We start from the raw sequence: 18,511 nt of genomic DNA, 5'->3' as shown, positions 1-18,511 counted from the left end.
TAAGTTTGCCGTACCTTTTTGCGTAGCCTTTGTGCGATTTCTCTCCGGAAACTATGCAAAGCAAAATGGTTGGAGACCTACATGTGTCAGGGCGATAAGGCTCCCCTTTTCTAATTTCTGTCTGTATTTTCACAAATGCCATGTATGCACATTTGGATAAGAATGGCGGTGCGTGCGAGCTGTTAGTCACATCAGCATGTCAGGTGGTAATCTGAGGGAGGATATTTGACAGATTTCTGTAACCTGCGGTGCGATAATCCCCTAATATCTCACCAATAACTGTTAAGGATTTCTCATGTCTGCAGTGCTCGGTGGGATTTAACTTGATTTCTGGTGAGTTTTCCTGGACCCGGGACAGAGCAGAGACTGACTGAGCCCATGAAATCTTCAAAGTCCACTCATCGGTCACAGAATCAGTCATGCAGACAGGATGTTCAGGGGCTTTATTATGGGAAAGTCAAGGTGACCATTTCAAGCAGGGTAAATATATCCACGTCAACTTCTGACTCACTTCTGAAAAATGCGGTGGTATGATGTAATAGTCGGTCATCATGTAAATGAAAATGAAGTGGAGGCCTTCGTATTTACCGGCCTTATGTTGTTTTTCATGCATTTGGGTTTGCTGACAGTTGTGAGGCTGTCTGGCGCACATCAACTTCAAAATCCTCAGGTTGGTTTTTCATGGTCGTGCGTTTGAGCCGACGTGCCGCTTTGCTTTAATGTTGGACTGACAGTTATTGGATTTTGGTGTTTACCTCCTATCGCTCCAGAAAACTGGGGAGGCCAATTTACACTGTGGATGCACTTAAAGCAGCATCTTGATGCCTTGGAAACCTCATAAAAGCAAAAGCCTGCGTGTGTGTTTAATAGGTTACGCTCTTTTTGTGTGTGTGCTAAGAGGATTGTCGTCATTTTAAAATTCATCGGTATTTTTTTTTATACTCTTGTGTTTAGACTGACAACCCCCTCCTGCCCCCATACACACACACACACACACACAGCCTTTAATGTCTATCCTCTCCCTCCTACAGCCTCATCTACAGCTTCACTCGCTCGCTCGCCACACAGCTGACAGCTCACAGCCGCCTGATGGAAGTGCAGTTTGAATGTTGTTTTGAAAATTCCCATTGATGGTGCCCAGAGTTTTGTGTTTGTCACGACGGAATTTTTACATTGAAAAAAACAACCGGGGCCAGAATAAATGTTCAATTACACAAACGCTGGCACATTTGATAAAGAATAGAGTAGAGAAAGAGAGTAGAGAGAGAGAGAGAGAGAGAGAGAGAGAGAGAGAGAGAGAGAGAGAGAGAGGCAGAGAGAGACAGAGAGGGAGAGAGTACAGTGAAGAAATTGTCTCAAGTGGTTCAAAGGATTTGAAGTTGGGGGGGTGGAGGAGGGTGGGGTGTGTGGGTGTGTGGGTGTGTGGGTGAGGGGGGGCAAGGATTGATGTTTGTGCTGCAAGCCCCTGAGTAGAACTGGCCCAGGGTCTAATCAGAGACCAGCACCCCACCCTCCTCCTCCTCCTCCTCCTCCTCCTTCTCCTCCTCCTCGTACTCCTCCTCCTCCCCCGCCTCCCTTCTGCACAGCCACAGGATTTTTTTTTCTCACTATTCAGTGCTGATAGATGAGCCTCTCTTTGTATTTCAGCCATGCACTTTCTTAAATCTGAAAAGCCCATTCATCTTGGGTAAATGCAAGAATAGGAGGGAGTGGTGGTGGAAGGGAGGGGGGAGAGGTGGAGGGTGGAGGGTGGATGAGCAGGGGAGGGGGGAGGAAAAAAACTTCTAAACTCATTTTTTTCCCACTCCTTTCCAGAGCTCAAGTGTCATTCATGAGCTCTCCAAGCGCTTTGTCTCCACTCCATTAATTGTCTCCATGCTCAACATGTCACGTGCCTTGACTACAACGAGGAGCAGAGACGCTCGTAATTCAGCCGTTCCCCTACGTCTTGTTCTCCGCGTTGATAAGTTCACAAAAGATAGGGAACAATCAAGCCGATACAGCACAGAGAGAGAAGGAGAGAGAGAGGGAGAGAGAGATCCCACGCAAACACATTTCTTGTTTTCTGATGGAATGGATTCATCTTTGCTATTCAGGTACAATGTTTTCCAGACATCCAGGCAAAGCAAAGTTTATCTCTGCTCGCTGTCACAACAGAATTCAAGCATTTAGTGAGTCAGAGGAATAATGAATCGTGTGTTTTTGTGTAGTGAGGGCATCAAAGAGGATGCAGTGCAGGGAGGCTGTTTGAAGTTAGGCACTTTCATTACACACACGTCAACAACATACACACAGTCTAATGGTCCAGGGGTGAATATTTTACACGTAAAGTGGCAAAATGAAAGCCTGTTCCCCCCCTCTGAAAAAAAAGCTGGCAGTACAATACACACCACCATATTTTTATCCCAGTGTGTCTCTTTGTGCCCACGTGTTGAGGGAGAAAAGTGTCATTTTTAATTAGCAAATTCTCACTGTGAATGTGGACACCTTGTTGACACATCCATTCCACATGAGCTATTGCTGATTCCTCTGAACGCAATTTACATAATTATACCTCATCCTGTCCTGTGAAGCACAAGCCTCAAACACCGTGTTGCTCCCAGCAAACACAGCACGAGCAGAAAGCAGCCAGATTAACCCTTGTGGCAGAATAGAAATAAATAAATAAATAAATAGAAAAAATAGCTTAGAGCCGAAGCTGCTATCTCCATCTGCATTGTATGTATGAGGCACGGTGGTCTCGCTACATTAACAGGATATGACCCCCCCAACCCCCACCCCACCCCCCCTCCCCTCTGCATGCACGCACACCTTCTCCCCACACATATCCAGTACAAAGGGAGAGAGAATCTCACTCCCACAGATATATGACCTAAATTTCCACAATGGTTTTGCACTTACTGTACATATTTAAGATGATCCATTTTGCCAGTATGCAAAAGCCCACGGTAGGCTTCCCCCCCCCCCCCCATCCCAACACATAAATTCTCATTTACGTGCAAAATGAGAATCACCACTGTGGAGTGCATGAGCTCAATGGTAACATTCAAAGTCAAACAACTACTATCTTCCCCAATGAACGATGAAGCATGACAGTCTGGATTGCCAGAACGTACTGTCAAAAGGCTGCAGCAACAGAGCCCTGCGTTGAATTTTCCTCTGAATCTCGCCTTGCTTGTCTAATAACTTTGTTTATGTCTGCTACGGGACGCGTCTGGAGAGACACCTTGAACACTGGGATACAGCTCTCAGTTCGAGCATAAAGAGAGAAATGAAATATTCACCCTCCTTATTGTCTCCAGACTGCAAGAGAAGAATCAATAAAACATAACATTGCCTTCTTTCTGAGTTTAAGGCTTCCGATGGGGTTTGAACCCCCGTGTGGCTTCGGAGGCTTTACTCCCGCATATAAAAAAAAAAACACCACAGTTTTATTTTGATGTTTGAATTAATCAGTGGAGAGCATCTTCAGAACAAAAAGATCTGATGTTGCCAGTGGGATCGGTGGCCAGCTGAGAATTGGTAGCAAGTATTTAAAAGCAGCGTGTTGAAGAAGGCACTTGAACAGGCGTAATAAGCTAAAATAAATCTATAGTCCCTCGCATATCTGTGCTACAAAACTCTGCCATTCTGTTTCATTATCTAGCACATATTCTTGGAGTGCTAATCTTTCCCCTTGGAGAGTGCGTCTCACTTCAAAGCCTGCTATTCAAAACAAGTGTTGGCTCACAACTGTGTTTATGTTCACGGGAAGTTAAAACCCTGAGAACTGTGTCATTTCTGAGGGAACAATGGCGCAATTATGCAGACCAGATCAGCTCATGTAGACATACCACGGGAAGACAAAGGACACGGCAAAGTCAGACGGGAGAGTGACCTCATTATCACGTTATTTCATAAGTAAGAGAAAATAAATCCTTTAAAGCTCAAAGCTGTGAATAAAAGAGCTTTAAGACAACAATGCAGAAATGGCTATTTTCACTATCTGCTCTTTTAGGGAGAGGGATTATGACTGATTTGCCAATATGACGGCCCAGATCATAAATGTGTAAGTAAAAAAAAAAGCCCCTTAAACGTTTCATTTTGAGATTAAGGTGAAACGTTCATGTAAATTTAAGGTGAAAAACGACGTAATTAAATCCTTACAAAAAAAAGTCTTAAGTGCTGCTTGTCTGGCTCAGGCTGCCCTCCCATTAAAGATTCAAGACTTTGATCATTTTATTCCTGCACCTTTTTTCGCAAATTAAAGGGAAACTTGAAGGTGTTAAATGTAGAGATGTGAAGCGCCGTTGTGTTTTAAAAAGGCTGCCGGAGGAGAGAACAAAGCACTGTAACCTTCTTTTTCATAGATGTTTGTCTTCCGGTGATTGGATTTGGGATTTGTTTACCACCTAACAGTGCTCTGCTTTTATCACTAATGTGCGGTGTCATTTTCTCCAGCATAAATTCAGCCATAATTCAGCTTAATCGTTTCTACTGAGAGTCTACAACCAAGCCTGGAAATACACTGACTGAGAGCTCGCTTCTTGCACATTTTTTGTCAGTTTTGTTCCATTTTTTTTTACACAAAATGATGTATTTAGTGACAGATTTTGCCCATTTATTTCTGCTACTTGCTGACCTTCTATGTTGGTTTCCGTAGTCATTATGAATACTTTGGCCCCTATTACTGTACTCTACTTTACCCCATGGCAGTCCTCCACTCCCCCGTCGCCCATTTCCCATGATGAGTTATTGAACAACAATCTATCCTGAGCAGAGTGGACAGCTGACAGGGTTGAAGCTGTGTAAAAGAGTCATTATGTAATGTAAGGAAAATGAAAAGCATTAGCACAGCATGAGCTCAGTCTTGGGTGCCCACCATGTATACAAAAATGCAATGTACATGCCTTGTTTTAATGTCAAGTAGAATGTGAGCGGAAGTGACAGGAACCACGCAGAGACGGAAGGAGAGAGAGAGGGAGAAGGAGAGGGAGGGGGGGAAAGGAAGGAGAGTGAGAGAAAAAATCTGGCGCCTAAAACAGTGAAATGCAGAGTTCTGTAAGGCGGTTGATGTCCCACTAGAGCCATAATCAGTCGAGCTGAGCTCCACCACAGTGTAATTTGCCTCTGATTTCTAATCTTTGTAAAAGAATGTGAAACTAAGTGCCTTCCACAAATGCAGACGACCATAGTATTCCTTCAGGCACATTATGGACCAGAGTGATTAGAAAACTTAAAATGCAAAGGCATCCCCTGAAACTGAATGCATTTACAATCCCATTAAATATGGAATTGTGTCTGTGGGCCAACAGTAAATTTGAAATATCTTCCCTGCAACGGCTTTTTCTCCCTCGTTGTGTTACTTCTGCTGCCTCCTTCACTCTCTGCGAATTTGTTTGAGGCTGTGAATAATTTGCCAGGAAGTTTTGTGGAAATAGATACTGTTGATGCTGCTTTATATAACTGTAATCAGAAAAATGTCGTTGTTGTTTCCACGCTACTGTCACGCTGACATTCCTGATGAGGGACTAGTCTGAAAATATGTTCATGCTTTGGCTCTGAATCAAAAAAAAGTGAATGAATAACAAAGGGGGGTGCGTTTATCCACCAAGGACTCAGGGGTCAAGACAGGATTGGTCTTGTTCTATTTTCCTCAGGATTTGAACCATCCTGGTAACTTGGAAGACTGGAACCTGTAGAACAGCACCCAGGGACAGTCTAGCGCCGAGGTCAAGGGCAAGGGCAGCACCGAAAACACACTCATACACACATACGCAACTTGAGTATCCAGGGGGAAATATGGGAAAAGCACAGAAACGACCTGTTCTAGCAAATGGGATTCAAACCTGCAACCTTCTTGGTGTGAGGCAACAGTGCACCACCATGCTGCCATAAATAAACAATATCACTTTGTCATATTATTTCCTTATTCAATCCAAATTTAGACCAAATTGCACCTATAGTTATCAAAAACAAATAGCTGGATCTGCATCTCCATCTAATGATTTTGGTGATAATAAATAATAATAAACAAAGAACTGCTTTAAAATCTAACGTTCAGAAACATGGCAAACAAATACTGTATGTTGAACCCAAATTCTAAAACAGGATATGGAGCTCAGTGCCAAATCCTCACGTCGAGGTTTGACCTTGAGCTCCCCGTATTAGAATAGAAAATATATTCAGGTAGGCTCATGAGTTCTGCTCTCTTTGTTATTTCTCTCTCCAAGTGGAGTGAGCTGCTGAATCTCTCCCAGCTTGTTCCTCTGACAGGTCATTACCAGCCCAAAATGCATCACTGCAAAAACATACAGTATAGTTTATGTTTTGGAACAGCAGACAACACAATTAAATCTAAAATGTAAATGAGGCTCCGGCGTTCCCACTGACAAACAGCGGAATTCACTCACAACAATGAAAAGAACCATCTGCTAAATAACCTTTCTCATCCATGAACAGCCATTTACTTATCATAAATTCACACAAACACCTCCATGTCCCAGTTCAGGCTAATGCTCCATTGTAGCATTATAATCCATCCATCACCATGCAGCCACTTGACCCGGTTTATTGTAATCCAAAGATGAACGCCCACACTGAACCTATGATCACCTCTGTGCTCATTAAAGGAAAAAATGAAGCTACATAACAAATCGCTTCTAAATTCAGAGGGAAAAGAAGGGAAAAAAATGCAACATACGGGTTTATCAGCCCATGAATCACCTTCACTGGTTCTTGCTGTTTCCACTTCATATCGTTGTTGTGGGAACATGGGAAGTATTAGTAGGTTTACGCGCACACAATGCTGCAAATTTGTGCACAAAAATGGGGCGTGAGGGCGTTAACGTGGACGGTAATGATAGGATTCAGGGTCTATACCATATATATTCTGTAAATCACAAAGAAAATTAGAACGTCCCTCATCTTCCTCTTCTTACCTGCTATCGGTCCAGGCTCTGTGACTCCTCCCACAGTGCCGGACCTACATATTAAGCCACCTGAGCAGCTGTTTAGGGCCCCCAAGATGCTCATGGTGGCTCAGTTTGATATTCTCTTGTAGTTTTTGCTATTTTGTCACAACTGGTGCTTGTCATTGTCTGTTTATGAGGTCATATCTGCTACAAGAGAGACATTCTGCTGCTGCTGCCCGTATAACATCAGTGCAAGGTCATAACAAAGTCACTTGCACAAAGAGCTTTTGTTGATGTTAGAGCTTTTTGGGGGATGTTTTGCGATACAAAATGAGGTAAAGCAGGCGCCTCCAACTGGTTTATGAAAAGAGCATCCAAATATGGTCAAACACCAATCAATATTACAGCTCCGTGTTGTGAACTGTCTCAACTGTCTCACCAAACTCTGAACAACAAGCGGGAAGATTGATCAATCTAAGACTCCATTAACAGTGACAGAGTGATTTGGCTGGCATTGGAGCTTTTAAACTCTGTAAGAAGAAGGGAGACAAGAACAAAATCCACCTGAGTGTTCGCTTGATTTCGCCATTTTTCTCAATTTGCTTGTCAGTGGAGCCCCTGCATATTTAAAATTCCGGCATCAAGCATCCGTATTGATGCATCAGACCTTTTGTGTAGTAAACAATTTGATTCAATGAAAGGAGAAGAAGATAGGGTGAGCAAGTACGAGGAGTCGCACAACCTCCAAAAGTGACTTTGTACTGAACAGGAATGCAGACATTGTTAATGTTACTGGACACACTTTGTGTTTGATGAGTCCCTTTGTGTTAATTGGGACCTGTGCAAAAACAGCAAACTCCAAAATAATTAATATTTCTTCACACACTCCATGCACTTCATCAGAACACCCAGGGTTATTCAAAGCTTAAATTTTAAATTAATTGAGACAGGCACAGGGCGCAGTAAATTTCAGGCATCTCAGTGTGAAGTGTGAAAGACGCTACGTTCAAGGGCTACGTTTTAATTGCTTTGGGTGAAACACTGAAGTATGAAGTCACTGAACTCCTGCTGGCATGAATCTTCATCCATCTGCAACGTATCATTATCCTGAGCCCACTAAGTAGACTGCACCTGAGTAATGATGAGCTATGGAAATGTAAACACTATATGGGACAACGGGTCAGAGGTCACATCTATATTTATTTTTATAGCTGATTATTTGGAGGTGTTTGAAGCTCGCAGGATGTAACTGCAGCGCATTGGACTTATTATATCGCAATTCCAACAGGCGTCAAACTGAGCATGGACCCATTGCCTACGTGAGAACACCCGCAGATCTTCATCATCTCTATAGATCTTCATGTGTGTGCACCATGGTGGCGTACCGCTTCAAAGCATTCACTGAATGATCAAAGTCCATTATCTTGGCTTATTCCAATACCTTTCCTATACTGTTCTACATTAATTCTACATTATTTGCCCTCTGCTGTAAGAAACGAGCTTATAAAAGAAATCTTCATTTTGTTAACAGCAGCTTGTTTCATATTGAGCTTTCCAGTATGTTTCAGAGTATTACTGCCATTGTTTATGTTATTGTTGGAGATTATTGATGGCATTTCAAACAGCAGCACACATTATTGACTCTGTGTGTTGATTAATGAATTGCGGTTCTGAGAGAATTCGCCAAACGATCTCCGTGCGCAATCCTCCTCCGAGTTTTCATTAAGACACAGGCGGCGTATTCGCAAATAAGTGGAAATAAATAGTACAGTGAGGCCTGAAATGAGCCATGGCCAATTTGATCCATGGTGGTATTAAAGTTAGAGTCTCTATTTCTCCCCCAATACTACTCAAAAACATGCAGTGTACACAAAACAGCAAAATAAAGACGCACAAAGCAAAATCCATCCTAGAGACAACATAATCACATTCGCAGCCTCGACTGAAGGTTTGACAGAATATCACACCGAAAATGAATCATACACATGTAAACATATCGCCTTTGGTGGATCATAAATCAGATCCTCAATTGATTTCACACTAAAACGATCTCATATTGCCACTCGTTGCTATCATATTTGCACATTTACCTGCAGGTTCCATTTTCGGTGGACGTATCTGAGACTCGGTGCTGTTGTTGTACCGGACTGCATAATATTGTAATGCATTTCCGTTATTGTGTCCATTCCTAGTATCTCATAACTTATTCAGGATATCTCTGTGTTCCTGATAGCGTCTAGGACTTGCAAAGGTGTATTATACAGTAAGTAAATGGATGATCCCTGAATTATTGAGCTGAATACAAGTAGTGTAGTGTAGTTGGGGGGGGATACATTATCATGCTGCATATTGTTTCCATAAAAGAAGAAAGAAGAGAGACGCAGGGTTTAAAGAGTGATTGAATGTGTTCTGATGAGAACTGATTTCCTTCAGCCACCAGCAGATTCTTTATTCCTGATGGAAATTGCTTTTCAATGGCAAATTTGAGACGACACAGGGAACTCTTGATGGTCTCCTTCCCTTCTGAGAACTGAGAGAAAAAAGAAACACTGTGTGATGCCTGAAGACCCTGCACATGTATGTAGGAATATAGGATATAGGAAGGCTGGGAGATAATACAGCTGTCATCCTTCTGACATTTGCCTGAGAGTGTAAATGAAGTATATATGCAGAGTACAACATGGAACCATAAATAACCCTGGTACATATGAGCCAACCCTTCTCTAATCAAAATGGCTGTCAGTGCTCTCTCTCTCTCTCTCTCTCTCTCTCTCTCTCTCTCTCTCTCTCTCCCTCTATCTCTCCCCACTGATAATTGGGCGATGCGCGCACATACACACACACACACACACACACACCCACCCACACACACACAAACACACACACACTCGTGCATACCAAACATCAAAACAGAGGGAAGATGTGCCTTATTTTGGCCACGTAAGCCCATCACCCTGAGGTTTCTGTACCAGGGTGAAAAACAGCACACAAACTTCTCCTCCCCGCGTCTGTGTTTGGCAACTTCCTCCCCTTTTCCTTCCCACCGTGCGCTTTCAGGGAAAAAAACGGGCAAAAAGCTTCTCCAACAAGACCTATTTTCTCCCTTCTAAAGCGAGGGATTGGCCACACTTGCTCTCATTAGCATGTGGAGCCGTATAAACCCCGCCGCCCGCCGCAGAGTGTGTGGTAGGCGAGGTAACGAGCGTGTGTGACGCGTGGCTGCCTGCCTGCCTGCCTGCCTGCCTGCCTGCGCGCAATGATCGAGTAACTTTCACTTTGTGCACAGTTCGGCTCACAAGCGCGTCTGGAGCGTGTGTGTGTCTCTGTGTATGTCTATGTGTGTGTGTGGAGAGAGAGAGAGCTCAGTGAGAAGGTGAGAGGCTCAGATCCCGACATTCGATGCTCACCGAGGACATCAGGACTCCAAAGATGCTGCGAGGAGGCAATTCAACAACTAATTGGCACCGGTGGATTTTCATCCTATTTTCACTCCTGCAGTTGTTGTTCGTCTCGTTGAGTCGCTCTGAAGGAAATACGATCAGATACCAGACGAATGAGGAGGATGGAGCGGGGACTGTCATCGGAAACCTGGCCAAGGACATGTCCTTGAGTCGGTCCCATTCCTCCAAGACCAATTTCAGGATGATAAAGCAATTCAACGATTCATTCATCAGGGTGAGAGAAAGCGACGGGGAGCTCACAGTCGGGGAGCGGATAGACAGAGAGCGACTGTGCAGACACACTCTGCCGTGTCTCATTACTTTTGACGTGGTGAATTTCTCCAAAGATCGCTACAAATTGATCCACGTCGAGGTGGAGGTAAAGGACATCAACGACAACTCTCCGGAGTTCCCGAGCAGGGAGTCGCTGGTGGAGATCTCCGAGAACGCAGCGCTCGGCTCCCGGGTTCCTCTGGACCCGGCGGTGGACGCTGATGTCGGGTCAAACTACATCCAAAGCTACCAAATATCTGTCAACAGTCATTTCTCCATTGACGTGCTCCTGAGAGCGGATGGGGTTAAATATGCGGAATTGGTGCTAATGAAGGAGCTCGACAGGGAGACTCAGTCGTTTTACGCGGTGGAGCTGGTGGCCACAGACGGGGGGTACCCGTACAGATCCGGGTCAACTAAGATCAATATTAAAGTCACCGACTTTAACGACAATAGTCCCGTTTTTGACCAGAACAGCTTCTCCGTGAGTTTACCGGAGGACGCGCCCGTGGGCACGGTGATCTTAGACTTAAACGCAGTTGACGCCGACGAGGGATTGAACGCAGAGGTCGTGTATGGCTTCGGGAAACAGGTCTCCTCTGAGATCCGTGAACTTTTCCGAGTGGACAACAAATCTGGCCGCTTGACGCTCAGGAGTCCTGTGGATTTCGAGGAGAAAAGCACCTACGAGCTGGACGTGCAGGCGAGCGACCTGGGAGCGAACCCGACCCCCTCCGCCTGTAAGATCGTCATTCACGTCACGGATGTTAACGACAATGCCCCGGAGATCAGCATCACCCCGATGACCTCCACCGCGACGGGCATCGCGTACATCAGCGAGGCGGCGGACAGGGACAGCCTGGTGGCGCTGATCAGCACCTTGGACAGGGACTCGGGTGTCAACAGTCAAGTCCACTGTACCTTATACGGCCACGACCACTTCAAACTCCTGCAGGCCTACGAGGACAGTTACATGATCGTGACGGCGGCGGCCTTGGACCGGGAGAGGACGAGCGAGTACAACCTGACCGTCATGGCCGAGGACTTGGGGTCACCGCCTCTGAGGAAGATCACGCACTACACCGTCAGACTCAGCGACGAGAATGACAACGCCCCTCGATTCAGCAAAGGCGTCTATGAAGTTTCCATCGTGGAGAATAACGCGCCCGGCGCCTTCATCGCCACGGTAGAGGCCAAAGATGCAGATCTGGGCAACAATGGGAGAATAACATACAGACTTTTGGAGAGTGTCATCATGGGATCACCTATCAACACCTTTGTGTCTCTTAATTCAGTCTCTGGCTCTGTTTACGCCTTGAGAAGTTTCAACTACGAGGTGATGAAGCAGCTGGAGATACACATTCAAGCGAGCGACGGGGGGTTGCCACAGCTGCAGAGCACCGCTGTCATCAGACTCCGAATCATGGATCAGAATGACAACCAACCCACCGTCATAGAGCCAGTCCTCTACAAGGGCTCAGCCGAGATTTTCCTGCCCAAAGATGCACCTGCAGGTTATGTGGTGACCCAGATAAAGGCCACAGACGCAGACGAGGGCATCAACGCACAGCTGTCCTATAAAATCTCCGAGGGGGGACACCTGGGTTTCTCCATCAACAAAGACACGGGGAAAGTGCACGTGAGTCGACAGCTGATGTACGACATCACAGACAGCGTCAAAGTCACCGTGTCGGTCAGTGACAACGGATTGCCAGCACATACGTCCACGGCCATCATTCACTTCAGTTTCATAGAAGGGAGTCTCCCCAGTTTGCCCTCGCTGGCCCAGAACGACGAGGAGCCCTTCGAATGGGACATGTCCGTAGCCATCATCATTGTTCTTGCAGGGAGCTGCTCCCTCCTCCTACTCGCCATCATCCTCATCACCACCATTTGCAGCCGGCGGAAGAAAGAGACCAGGGAGGGGGCGTATGAGGAAAAAGAAGAGACGCCAAATGTGGAGAAAGTAGAAAGTGGTCATATTGATTCATTGATCGCCAACCACAAAGGCAAAGTGTTTGATGCACAGCCGTTCCCAGAGAACGCTCCGCCGGCCAGCAGCAACACAATAGAGACAGGCTGTGAGGATGGCAGGAAAACAGCGGCAGTCTTTGACTCCAACGGCAGGTTGATGGAAGGTAAATTAAAGGTGAGTAATTATGTCTCACGCCTCTCCAAGGATCATTAAATACTGCTATTGTCATCTTCGCCTTCACCTTTTTAATTGAATGGTTGTGCAAATGCGTTTGTGCCTTTTGCAGGGTTATTCAACGCTACCAGGCTACGGGAAAGAGACCGTCAGACCCATTACCATATGGAAGGGTAACTCGTTCACCACCATCTCAGCCAGAGACCCTCAGATCAGCGGGAAAGACAGCGGAAAGGGGGACAGCGACTTCAACGACAGCGACTCTGACATCAGTGGAGATATGCACAAAAAAGAATCCCTACCCACAAACAGTGAGTATCAAAATAAAATAGAGAAACTAGTAACACATAGTAAAGTCCTGTTGCTTCTTAGTAATGTTGATATCTGCTTATCTTTGTTGATCATCAGTGATACAACATGAGCTCAGGAGGTTGGATCTCTTCATCAGGTATTGCTGTTGCGTTGTGACAGTGCCGATGTCTCCACAGGTCTCTGGGCGTGTACGAGCGAGTGCAAAGTGTTCGGCCACTCCGACCGATGCTGGAGCCCCTCGGCCACCAGGCCCAACACCAGCTTGGCGAACGGGCCTCACCTGTCCACCTTCTCCAAGACGGCGTCTCTACCGCGGGACACCAGGAGGGAAAACTACTATCCGGCTCACGCGCCCAAAGCTAACCCGCTGCAGAGTGTGTACGAGAAGGTCCAACACCAGGAGTTTGATTACATCCTGGTCGGCCCGCCCACACCTGCAAGGATACAGGAAACTGATGAGATATCCATTCCGGAATATACACACACTTAAAAAAGAAAAGATGAAAAATCCAAATGCATCCAAAAATGTGTCTTTCTACTGTACAGTACTTTGATCTTATGACTCCATGTTGGATTGTCGCAGTGTTTTGTAGTTTGTCATTTGTCTTTTGGCTCATATATGACTGTTCATTGTATCATTGTGTAATATGCAAGATTTTGTACATTAATAATATATTTTTTAATAATGACTCAATGTAAAAACGACTTTTATTATGACTTTTCAAGAGCATGTGTTACTATTTAAAAAGGGGGGCATGATGGCCATTTAGGGCGGCGAGGGGCCTTCTAGTGTGGAAAACAATCAATATCAAAGTTGCCATGTTTGTGGTAGATTTTGTCACATTGTTGCACAAATAAACAATTAAAAGAAAAGACATAGTGTTCTGCTGTTAAGTAGGTTATTGTGGTGTAAAGAATTAGCTATCCAGGCGTACAAGACTCAAATACGGGCGACATACGACCTATTGTCCTCGGGAAATATTCATAAAGCACACAGAATAACCTCAATTAGCCAGCTGGACCCATTTCATTTGCCTTAAAGGCTTATAAACCAATAAATACAATGTGGCGCTTCAGCAATCACACCTGAAATGATGGCAAACATAAGCTGGCGTCACATTCTGTACAAACTACAAAACAACGCGGTAACTGTGCTCGCCTTCATTTGCATGCAAATGCTGCGTAGCTGATCAAATGCTCTTGCAGTTCCATATTTTTGAGGGTCAAAGAATCCCTTCACCTTTCTGATTGCCTCCCAGCTTACCAATTATCCAAAAAATGTGGTTCAATCTGTTTCTAAGCAACAGTGGCAGCGCATATTTGAATCTCCTTTGCAATAAGTTTGTTCTTGTTAGGTTGCGGTAAGGACCAAGTAACCTCGACCAAAAGATTACATCTCTCCCGTTGTCAAATCAGAAAATGCATAATTAAACAAAGGTTACAGCTCTGTGACTGTGTGTGAATGTGTGTGTGTGTGTGTGTGTGTGTGTGTGTGTGTGTGTGTGTGTGTGTGTGTGTGTGTGTGTGTGTGCGTGCGTGTGTGTGTGCGTGTGTGTTGGCGTGCGTGCTACATTTGAAAGTCATCGCTGCTGCTTGTATTTCAATAAGCGTGTGTCAAGGAGCAGCAGCTTGTAGAAATATGAAGACCAGCCAAGACAAGCTTGAATACATGAAGGGAAAACGTTCAACTCCATTTAAACCTATAACCGTGCAGCAGGTGAAGGATACGCCATCAAAAGCATTCATCAGTTCTTCTAATGAGCTATTCCTGTAAATGTTTCCAATGGTGGTAACTGAAGATGAGGGCGTGGCTGCCGTATGCTTATCTGTTTGCCTCATAGTGATCAGAGACTGAAAGGTCAAAAGGTCAACGCTGACCCCATGTCACGGGCAAATACACAATCTTTGACATAATGCATCAAAAGGGCTATTTCATGGCGTCGGCCGCGTTTCTTGAGGTAACATTCAGACGAAGAATTCAGCTGACATCGGATGTACGTCATTCGCGGCCTGGTGTCAAATAAGCCTGTGCTGGATAACGCCGTTCTCCAAAGAGACACCAGAGTGAAGGAAGCGTGGAAGGCAGCATGAAAGAGCCCAGTAAGAAAGTCCAAGATGCCTCGTATGGATCTGGCTGTTTTGAACACCACACACCTCAGGTAGGACGGATGTAATATTCTTATTATTCACAAATGCATTGAAATGGGGGATTCACAAGATAAGAAACGAGTACATTAAAGCCTGAAGTTACCCAGGAATGCAACACTTTCCCTTATCGCTGCTGAGTGTGTGCGTGTGTGTGTGTGCGTGTTGTTTGTTCTCTTTGTCGATCTGTGTGAAGGTACACTGCACCTCCACCCCGCCGACCCATGCCGCAAGCAGCCGCCTCCTGAGATTTGGAGCGGTGGCTCTCATTGTCGGGGCAGTATTAATGCTGTGTGCATCCACCGCCGCACTCTACCTGTGGAAAGTCGGCCAGAAAAATGTGAGTGTCACTTATTTGAAGATTTATGTTTTGGCGATGGCCAAAGTGCCACTTAGTGACAGATTAGGCTGCTTTTGCTTGAGAAATGGGTCAGAAAAAGCAGATCGCCGGTGCCAGAAAATCTGCCCGGTAATTCTTTCATCGTGACGCCGCACTTTGATTTTGAAAGCGTTCTGTTACTTTTTCACGAGGCAATCAGAGGAAATAAGGAAATTTGAAAATTAGACATTCGCTATTAATGAATAACTCTATTTTGCGAGTCTGTTGTGTCATTTCCAAACATCTAGTTAATGTGTGTGTGTTCTTTACTTCTACCACCTCTTTAGAAACAGATTCATATTGTGAACATGTTTTTAAAATGTGCACTCTAGGAAATCAATTAATGAAAACAGAAATAAAGACCTCTATAATTGGTATTAACATTAGACTGAGGTATGACTAAAGCAGCGCTCTCTGACTGTGCTCAGGCTGCACAGTAGTGAGTGAGGAGAGAGAAGCATCAGGAAGAGCAAAGTTGTTTTTCTGTATCTCACAGTTTGATCTGCAGGTGTTTACGTACTCTTGCTGCTATTGTGTCTGCCGGTGTGATGAACATAACAGTCATTTTAACATTCTTCTTGAACGCCGGCAGGTTTACAACATTCGTTACAGCATGAACATCAACGGGGAGGCGAGGGAGGGCTCGGTGGAAATCGATTCTGACAACAACCTGGAGAGATTCAAAACTGGGAGCGGCGCTGAAGAAGCAGTGGAGATTCATGACTTTCAAATTGTGAGCCGGTTTGTCCTTGTTCTCTCTCCCGCCGTAGTACAACAGAGACGTCGCGCGTCGCTCCGCAAACTCACAAAGCTGTGAATGTAAACATGGCGTCTGTGTGATTTTGGTGCAGGGAATAACCGGGATCCGCTTCTTCCATGGAGATAAGTGCTATGTGAAGAAATCCCAAATCAAAGCCAGCCTTCCACAGATGGAAGCTCAGGACAAAGCCTCACTGATGTTTGACCTGGTACATGCAAAAGGAGTCACACACACCACTGTACAAACTGCTTAATCTTCCTCATTCTGTAAGTTATGAGTCATCTCTTTGCCCTGTCAGACAGATGAAATCATGCCGGTGCGTTACGACGAAGACTTTCTGATCTGGGTTGCGGAGGGCCAGCCAGTGAAAGACACCAGTTTCCTCAGCAACAAAATACTGTCTCTCTGCGGGGAACTGCCCATTTATTGGCTCCAACCTGTCCGTCCCAAAGGTCGCCTTCTTCTCTTCTTTCCAGCTATTCTGCAGTATATTAACTCACACCGTCCATACACAATCTGCAGACGTGCGCCTCGTATCATAAAAGATTTATTTCACGGAATTTATTGCCCCTTTCATTACTGTTTATTTAAAATGATCGTCTGCACCTTTATCTGAGAAGTTATGGAAACACATTTACATACACTGACACCGAAATAAGACTCCAGCCGAGTATTAAAAAAAGAATGATCTTGAAATATGCAAGACTGTTCGGTGTCAATGCGCCCGATTTAATTATTGAGGACAACCGAGACAGTGCCGGCTATGTAGGATTGAGCTCTGAGGACAAGTTTTGGTGTCTTGTGGATGTTGACCCAATACCCGTGCCTCTTGTGGCTGCTGGAACAGATGGGGAGAGGAGAAAAAGAGACACGCGGCGAGCCAAACGGCAGTTTAACAGGGGGGAGATGGAGGCAGCTGCTGAGGACAGGAACGCGGTGACTCACTCGGAGGATGACACCTCCCGAGTCGGGGAGGAAGAGGAGGGGGCAGAGTCCGCAGGGTCGGCGTATAATCCTGAAAACCCCTATCAAGTGAGTACCGACTTTGTAGTGTTTGGCGAATACACAAAGCTTCAAAGAGGGTGAATCTTTGATGAGCGAGTGTATCAAGAGTATTCAGCATATTAAGCCCTGCAGCAACCCTTCAAGTGACATTATAAATTAAAGTTTGCCTGTTTGTCGATACAGATGAGTTCAGAAAACCTGACTTAGGATGGTGAAATACAGTGTGTGTGTGTGTTCTGGTGGATAGAAATGTGTTAACCTGTATCCGGTCTCTTTGTCAGCTGTGGGTGCAATGCATGGAGCAGCTGAGTGGGTGTCATATTAGTTGCTATAAATACAGGTCACTTGGGTAATAGCTGCCATTCAATGTGTACGAACTTGTGAACTCGAGCAAAATATTCCCACCGGTGATAAACATTCATTTTACACGAGGAAGCTGAGAGACGCATGTTTGGAAGGATGAGGAATTTAGAAAACAGAGGAATTGCAAATGAGCATAAATTAATCATCATCCAGGCAAAGAATATCTTCAAAATTAACATTTCTTCCAAACTGCAGCGGAGGGCAGAGGCTGGAGAGCCAGGCGCCATGACCTTTGACCCCATGCTAGACCACCAGGGGATCTGCTGCGCGGAATGCCGGCGCAGCTACACCCACTGTCAGAGAATATGTGAGCCTCTGCGTGGCTACTGGCCATGGCCTTACAACTTCAGAGGGTGCCAGGTTGCTTGCCGAGTCATTTTGCCTTGCCGCTGGTGGGTGGCGCGCATATTAGGTGTTGTGTAAAGAAACACACCCACCCACACACACACACACACACACACACACACACACACACACACACACACACACACACACACACACACACACACACACACACACACACAAACACAAACACACACACATTTGTGGAACCAAGTAATTTTTTAAAACCTGACACCAAAAGTCTAACCTGTCAGCTTCTTTCCAGATATGTATGCAAATATTTATTTTGTTGCTTTATGTTTGCTTGTAAATAGTTTTAGCTGTCAGAAAGCTACGCCTGTTAGCATAATGAGCACATCACGCTGCTTGATATGCGACAAAATACGTCAAATGTGACACAATTCCATCCTGATACCTGAGGAAATGTTTTGCATGCAAACAGGTCATTTC

The 18,511-nt window shown here is 45.2% G+C and overlaps 3 protein-coding genes across 3 annotated transcripts; all 3 read left to right on the top strand.

Moving 5' to 3' along the window:
* Window positions 1–9,924: 9,924 nt before the first annotated feature.
* Window positions 9,925–12,820, top strand: LOC143015857 (protocadherin-8-like). The gene has a single exon (XM_076169966.1). It carries the CDS (start codon window positions 10,293–10,295, stop codon window positions 12,792–12,794), a length of 2,502 nt encoding a protein of 833 aa, XP_076026081.1. The 5' UTR covers window positions 9,925–10,292; the 3' UTR covers window positions 12,795–12,820.
* A 14-nt stretch (window positions 12,821–12,834) lies between these two features.
* Window positions 12,835–13,557, top strand: LOC143015740 (protocadherin-8-like). The gene is made up of 2 exons (XM_076169797.1): window positions 12,835–13,070; window positions 13,227–13,557. Exons 1-2 carry the CDS (start codon window positions 12,835–12,837, stop codon window positions 13,555–13,557), a joined length of 567 nt encoding a protein of 188 aa, XP_076025912.1.
* A 1,379-nt stretch (window positions 13,558–14,936) lies between these two features.
* On the top strand, window positions 14,937–18,142 carry cnmd (chondromodulin). The gene is made up of 7 exons (XM_076170038.1): window positions 14,937–15,226; window positions 15,409–15,552; window positions 16,184–16,324; window positions 16,443–16,559; window positions 16,650–16,803; window positions 17,199–17,383; window positions 17,915–18,142. Exons 1-7 carry the CDS (start codon window positions 15,155–15,157, stop codon window positions 18,140–18,142), a joined length of 1,041 nt encoding a protein of 346 aa, XP_076026153.1. The 5' UTR covers window positions 14,937–15,154.
* Window positions 18,143–18,511: the final 369 nt, after the last annotated feature.

The sequence above is a fragment of the Genypterus blacodes genome, unplaced genomic scaffold (assembly GCF_046128005.1).
Source record: "Genypterus blacodes isolate CSIRO-AG114 ecotype Tasmania unplaced genomic scaffold, CSIRO-AGI_Gbla_v1 ptg000214l_1, whole genome shotgun sequence".
Lineage (NCBI taxonomy): Eukaryota > Metazoa > Chordata > Actinopteri > Ophidiiformes > Ophidiidae > Genypterus > Genypterus blacodes.
This window is presented reverse-complemented; position numbering and strand designations above follow the sequence as displayed.

What these genes read in the sequence shown, in the direction of transcription:
- LOC143015740 (XM_076169797.1), top strand. Translation starts at nt 12,835, where the DNA reads ATGGTTGTGCAAATGCGTTTGTGCCTTTTGCAGGGTTATTCAACGCTA. An exon ending in TCCCTACCCACAAACAGTGA is followed by an intron (nt 13,071 to 13,226) that starts GTATCAAAATAA and finishes GCGTTGTGACAG; the next exon opens with TGCCGATGTCTCCACAGGTC.
- cnmd (XM_076170038.1), top strand. Translation starts at nt 15,155, where the DNA reads ATGAAAGAGCCCAGTAAGAAAGTCCAAGATGCCTCGTATGGATCTGGC. An exon ending in TTGAACACCACACACCTCAG is followed by an intron (nt 15,227 to 15,408) that starts GTAGGACGGATG and finishes ATCTGTGTGAAG; the next exon opens with GTACACTGCACCTCCACCCC. An exon ending in AGATTCATGACTTTCAAATT is followed by an intron (nt 16,325 to 16,442) that starts GTGAGCCGGTTT and finishes ATTTTGGTGCAG; the next exon opens with GGAATAACCGGGATCCGCTT.
- LOC143015857 (XM_076169966.1), top strand. Translation starts at nt 10,293, where the DNA reads ATGCTCACCGAGGACATCAGGACTCCAAAGATGCTGCGAGGAGGCAAT.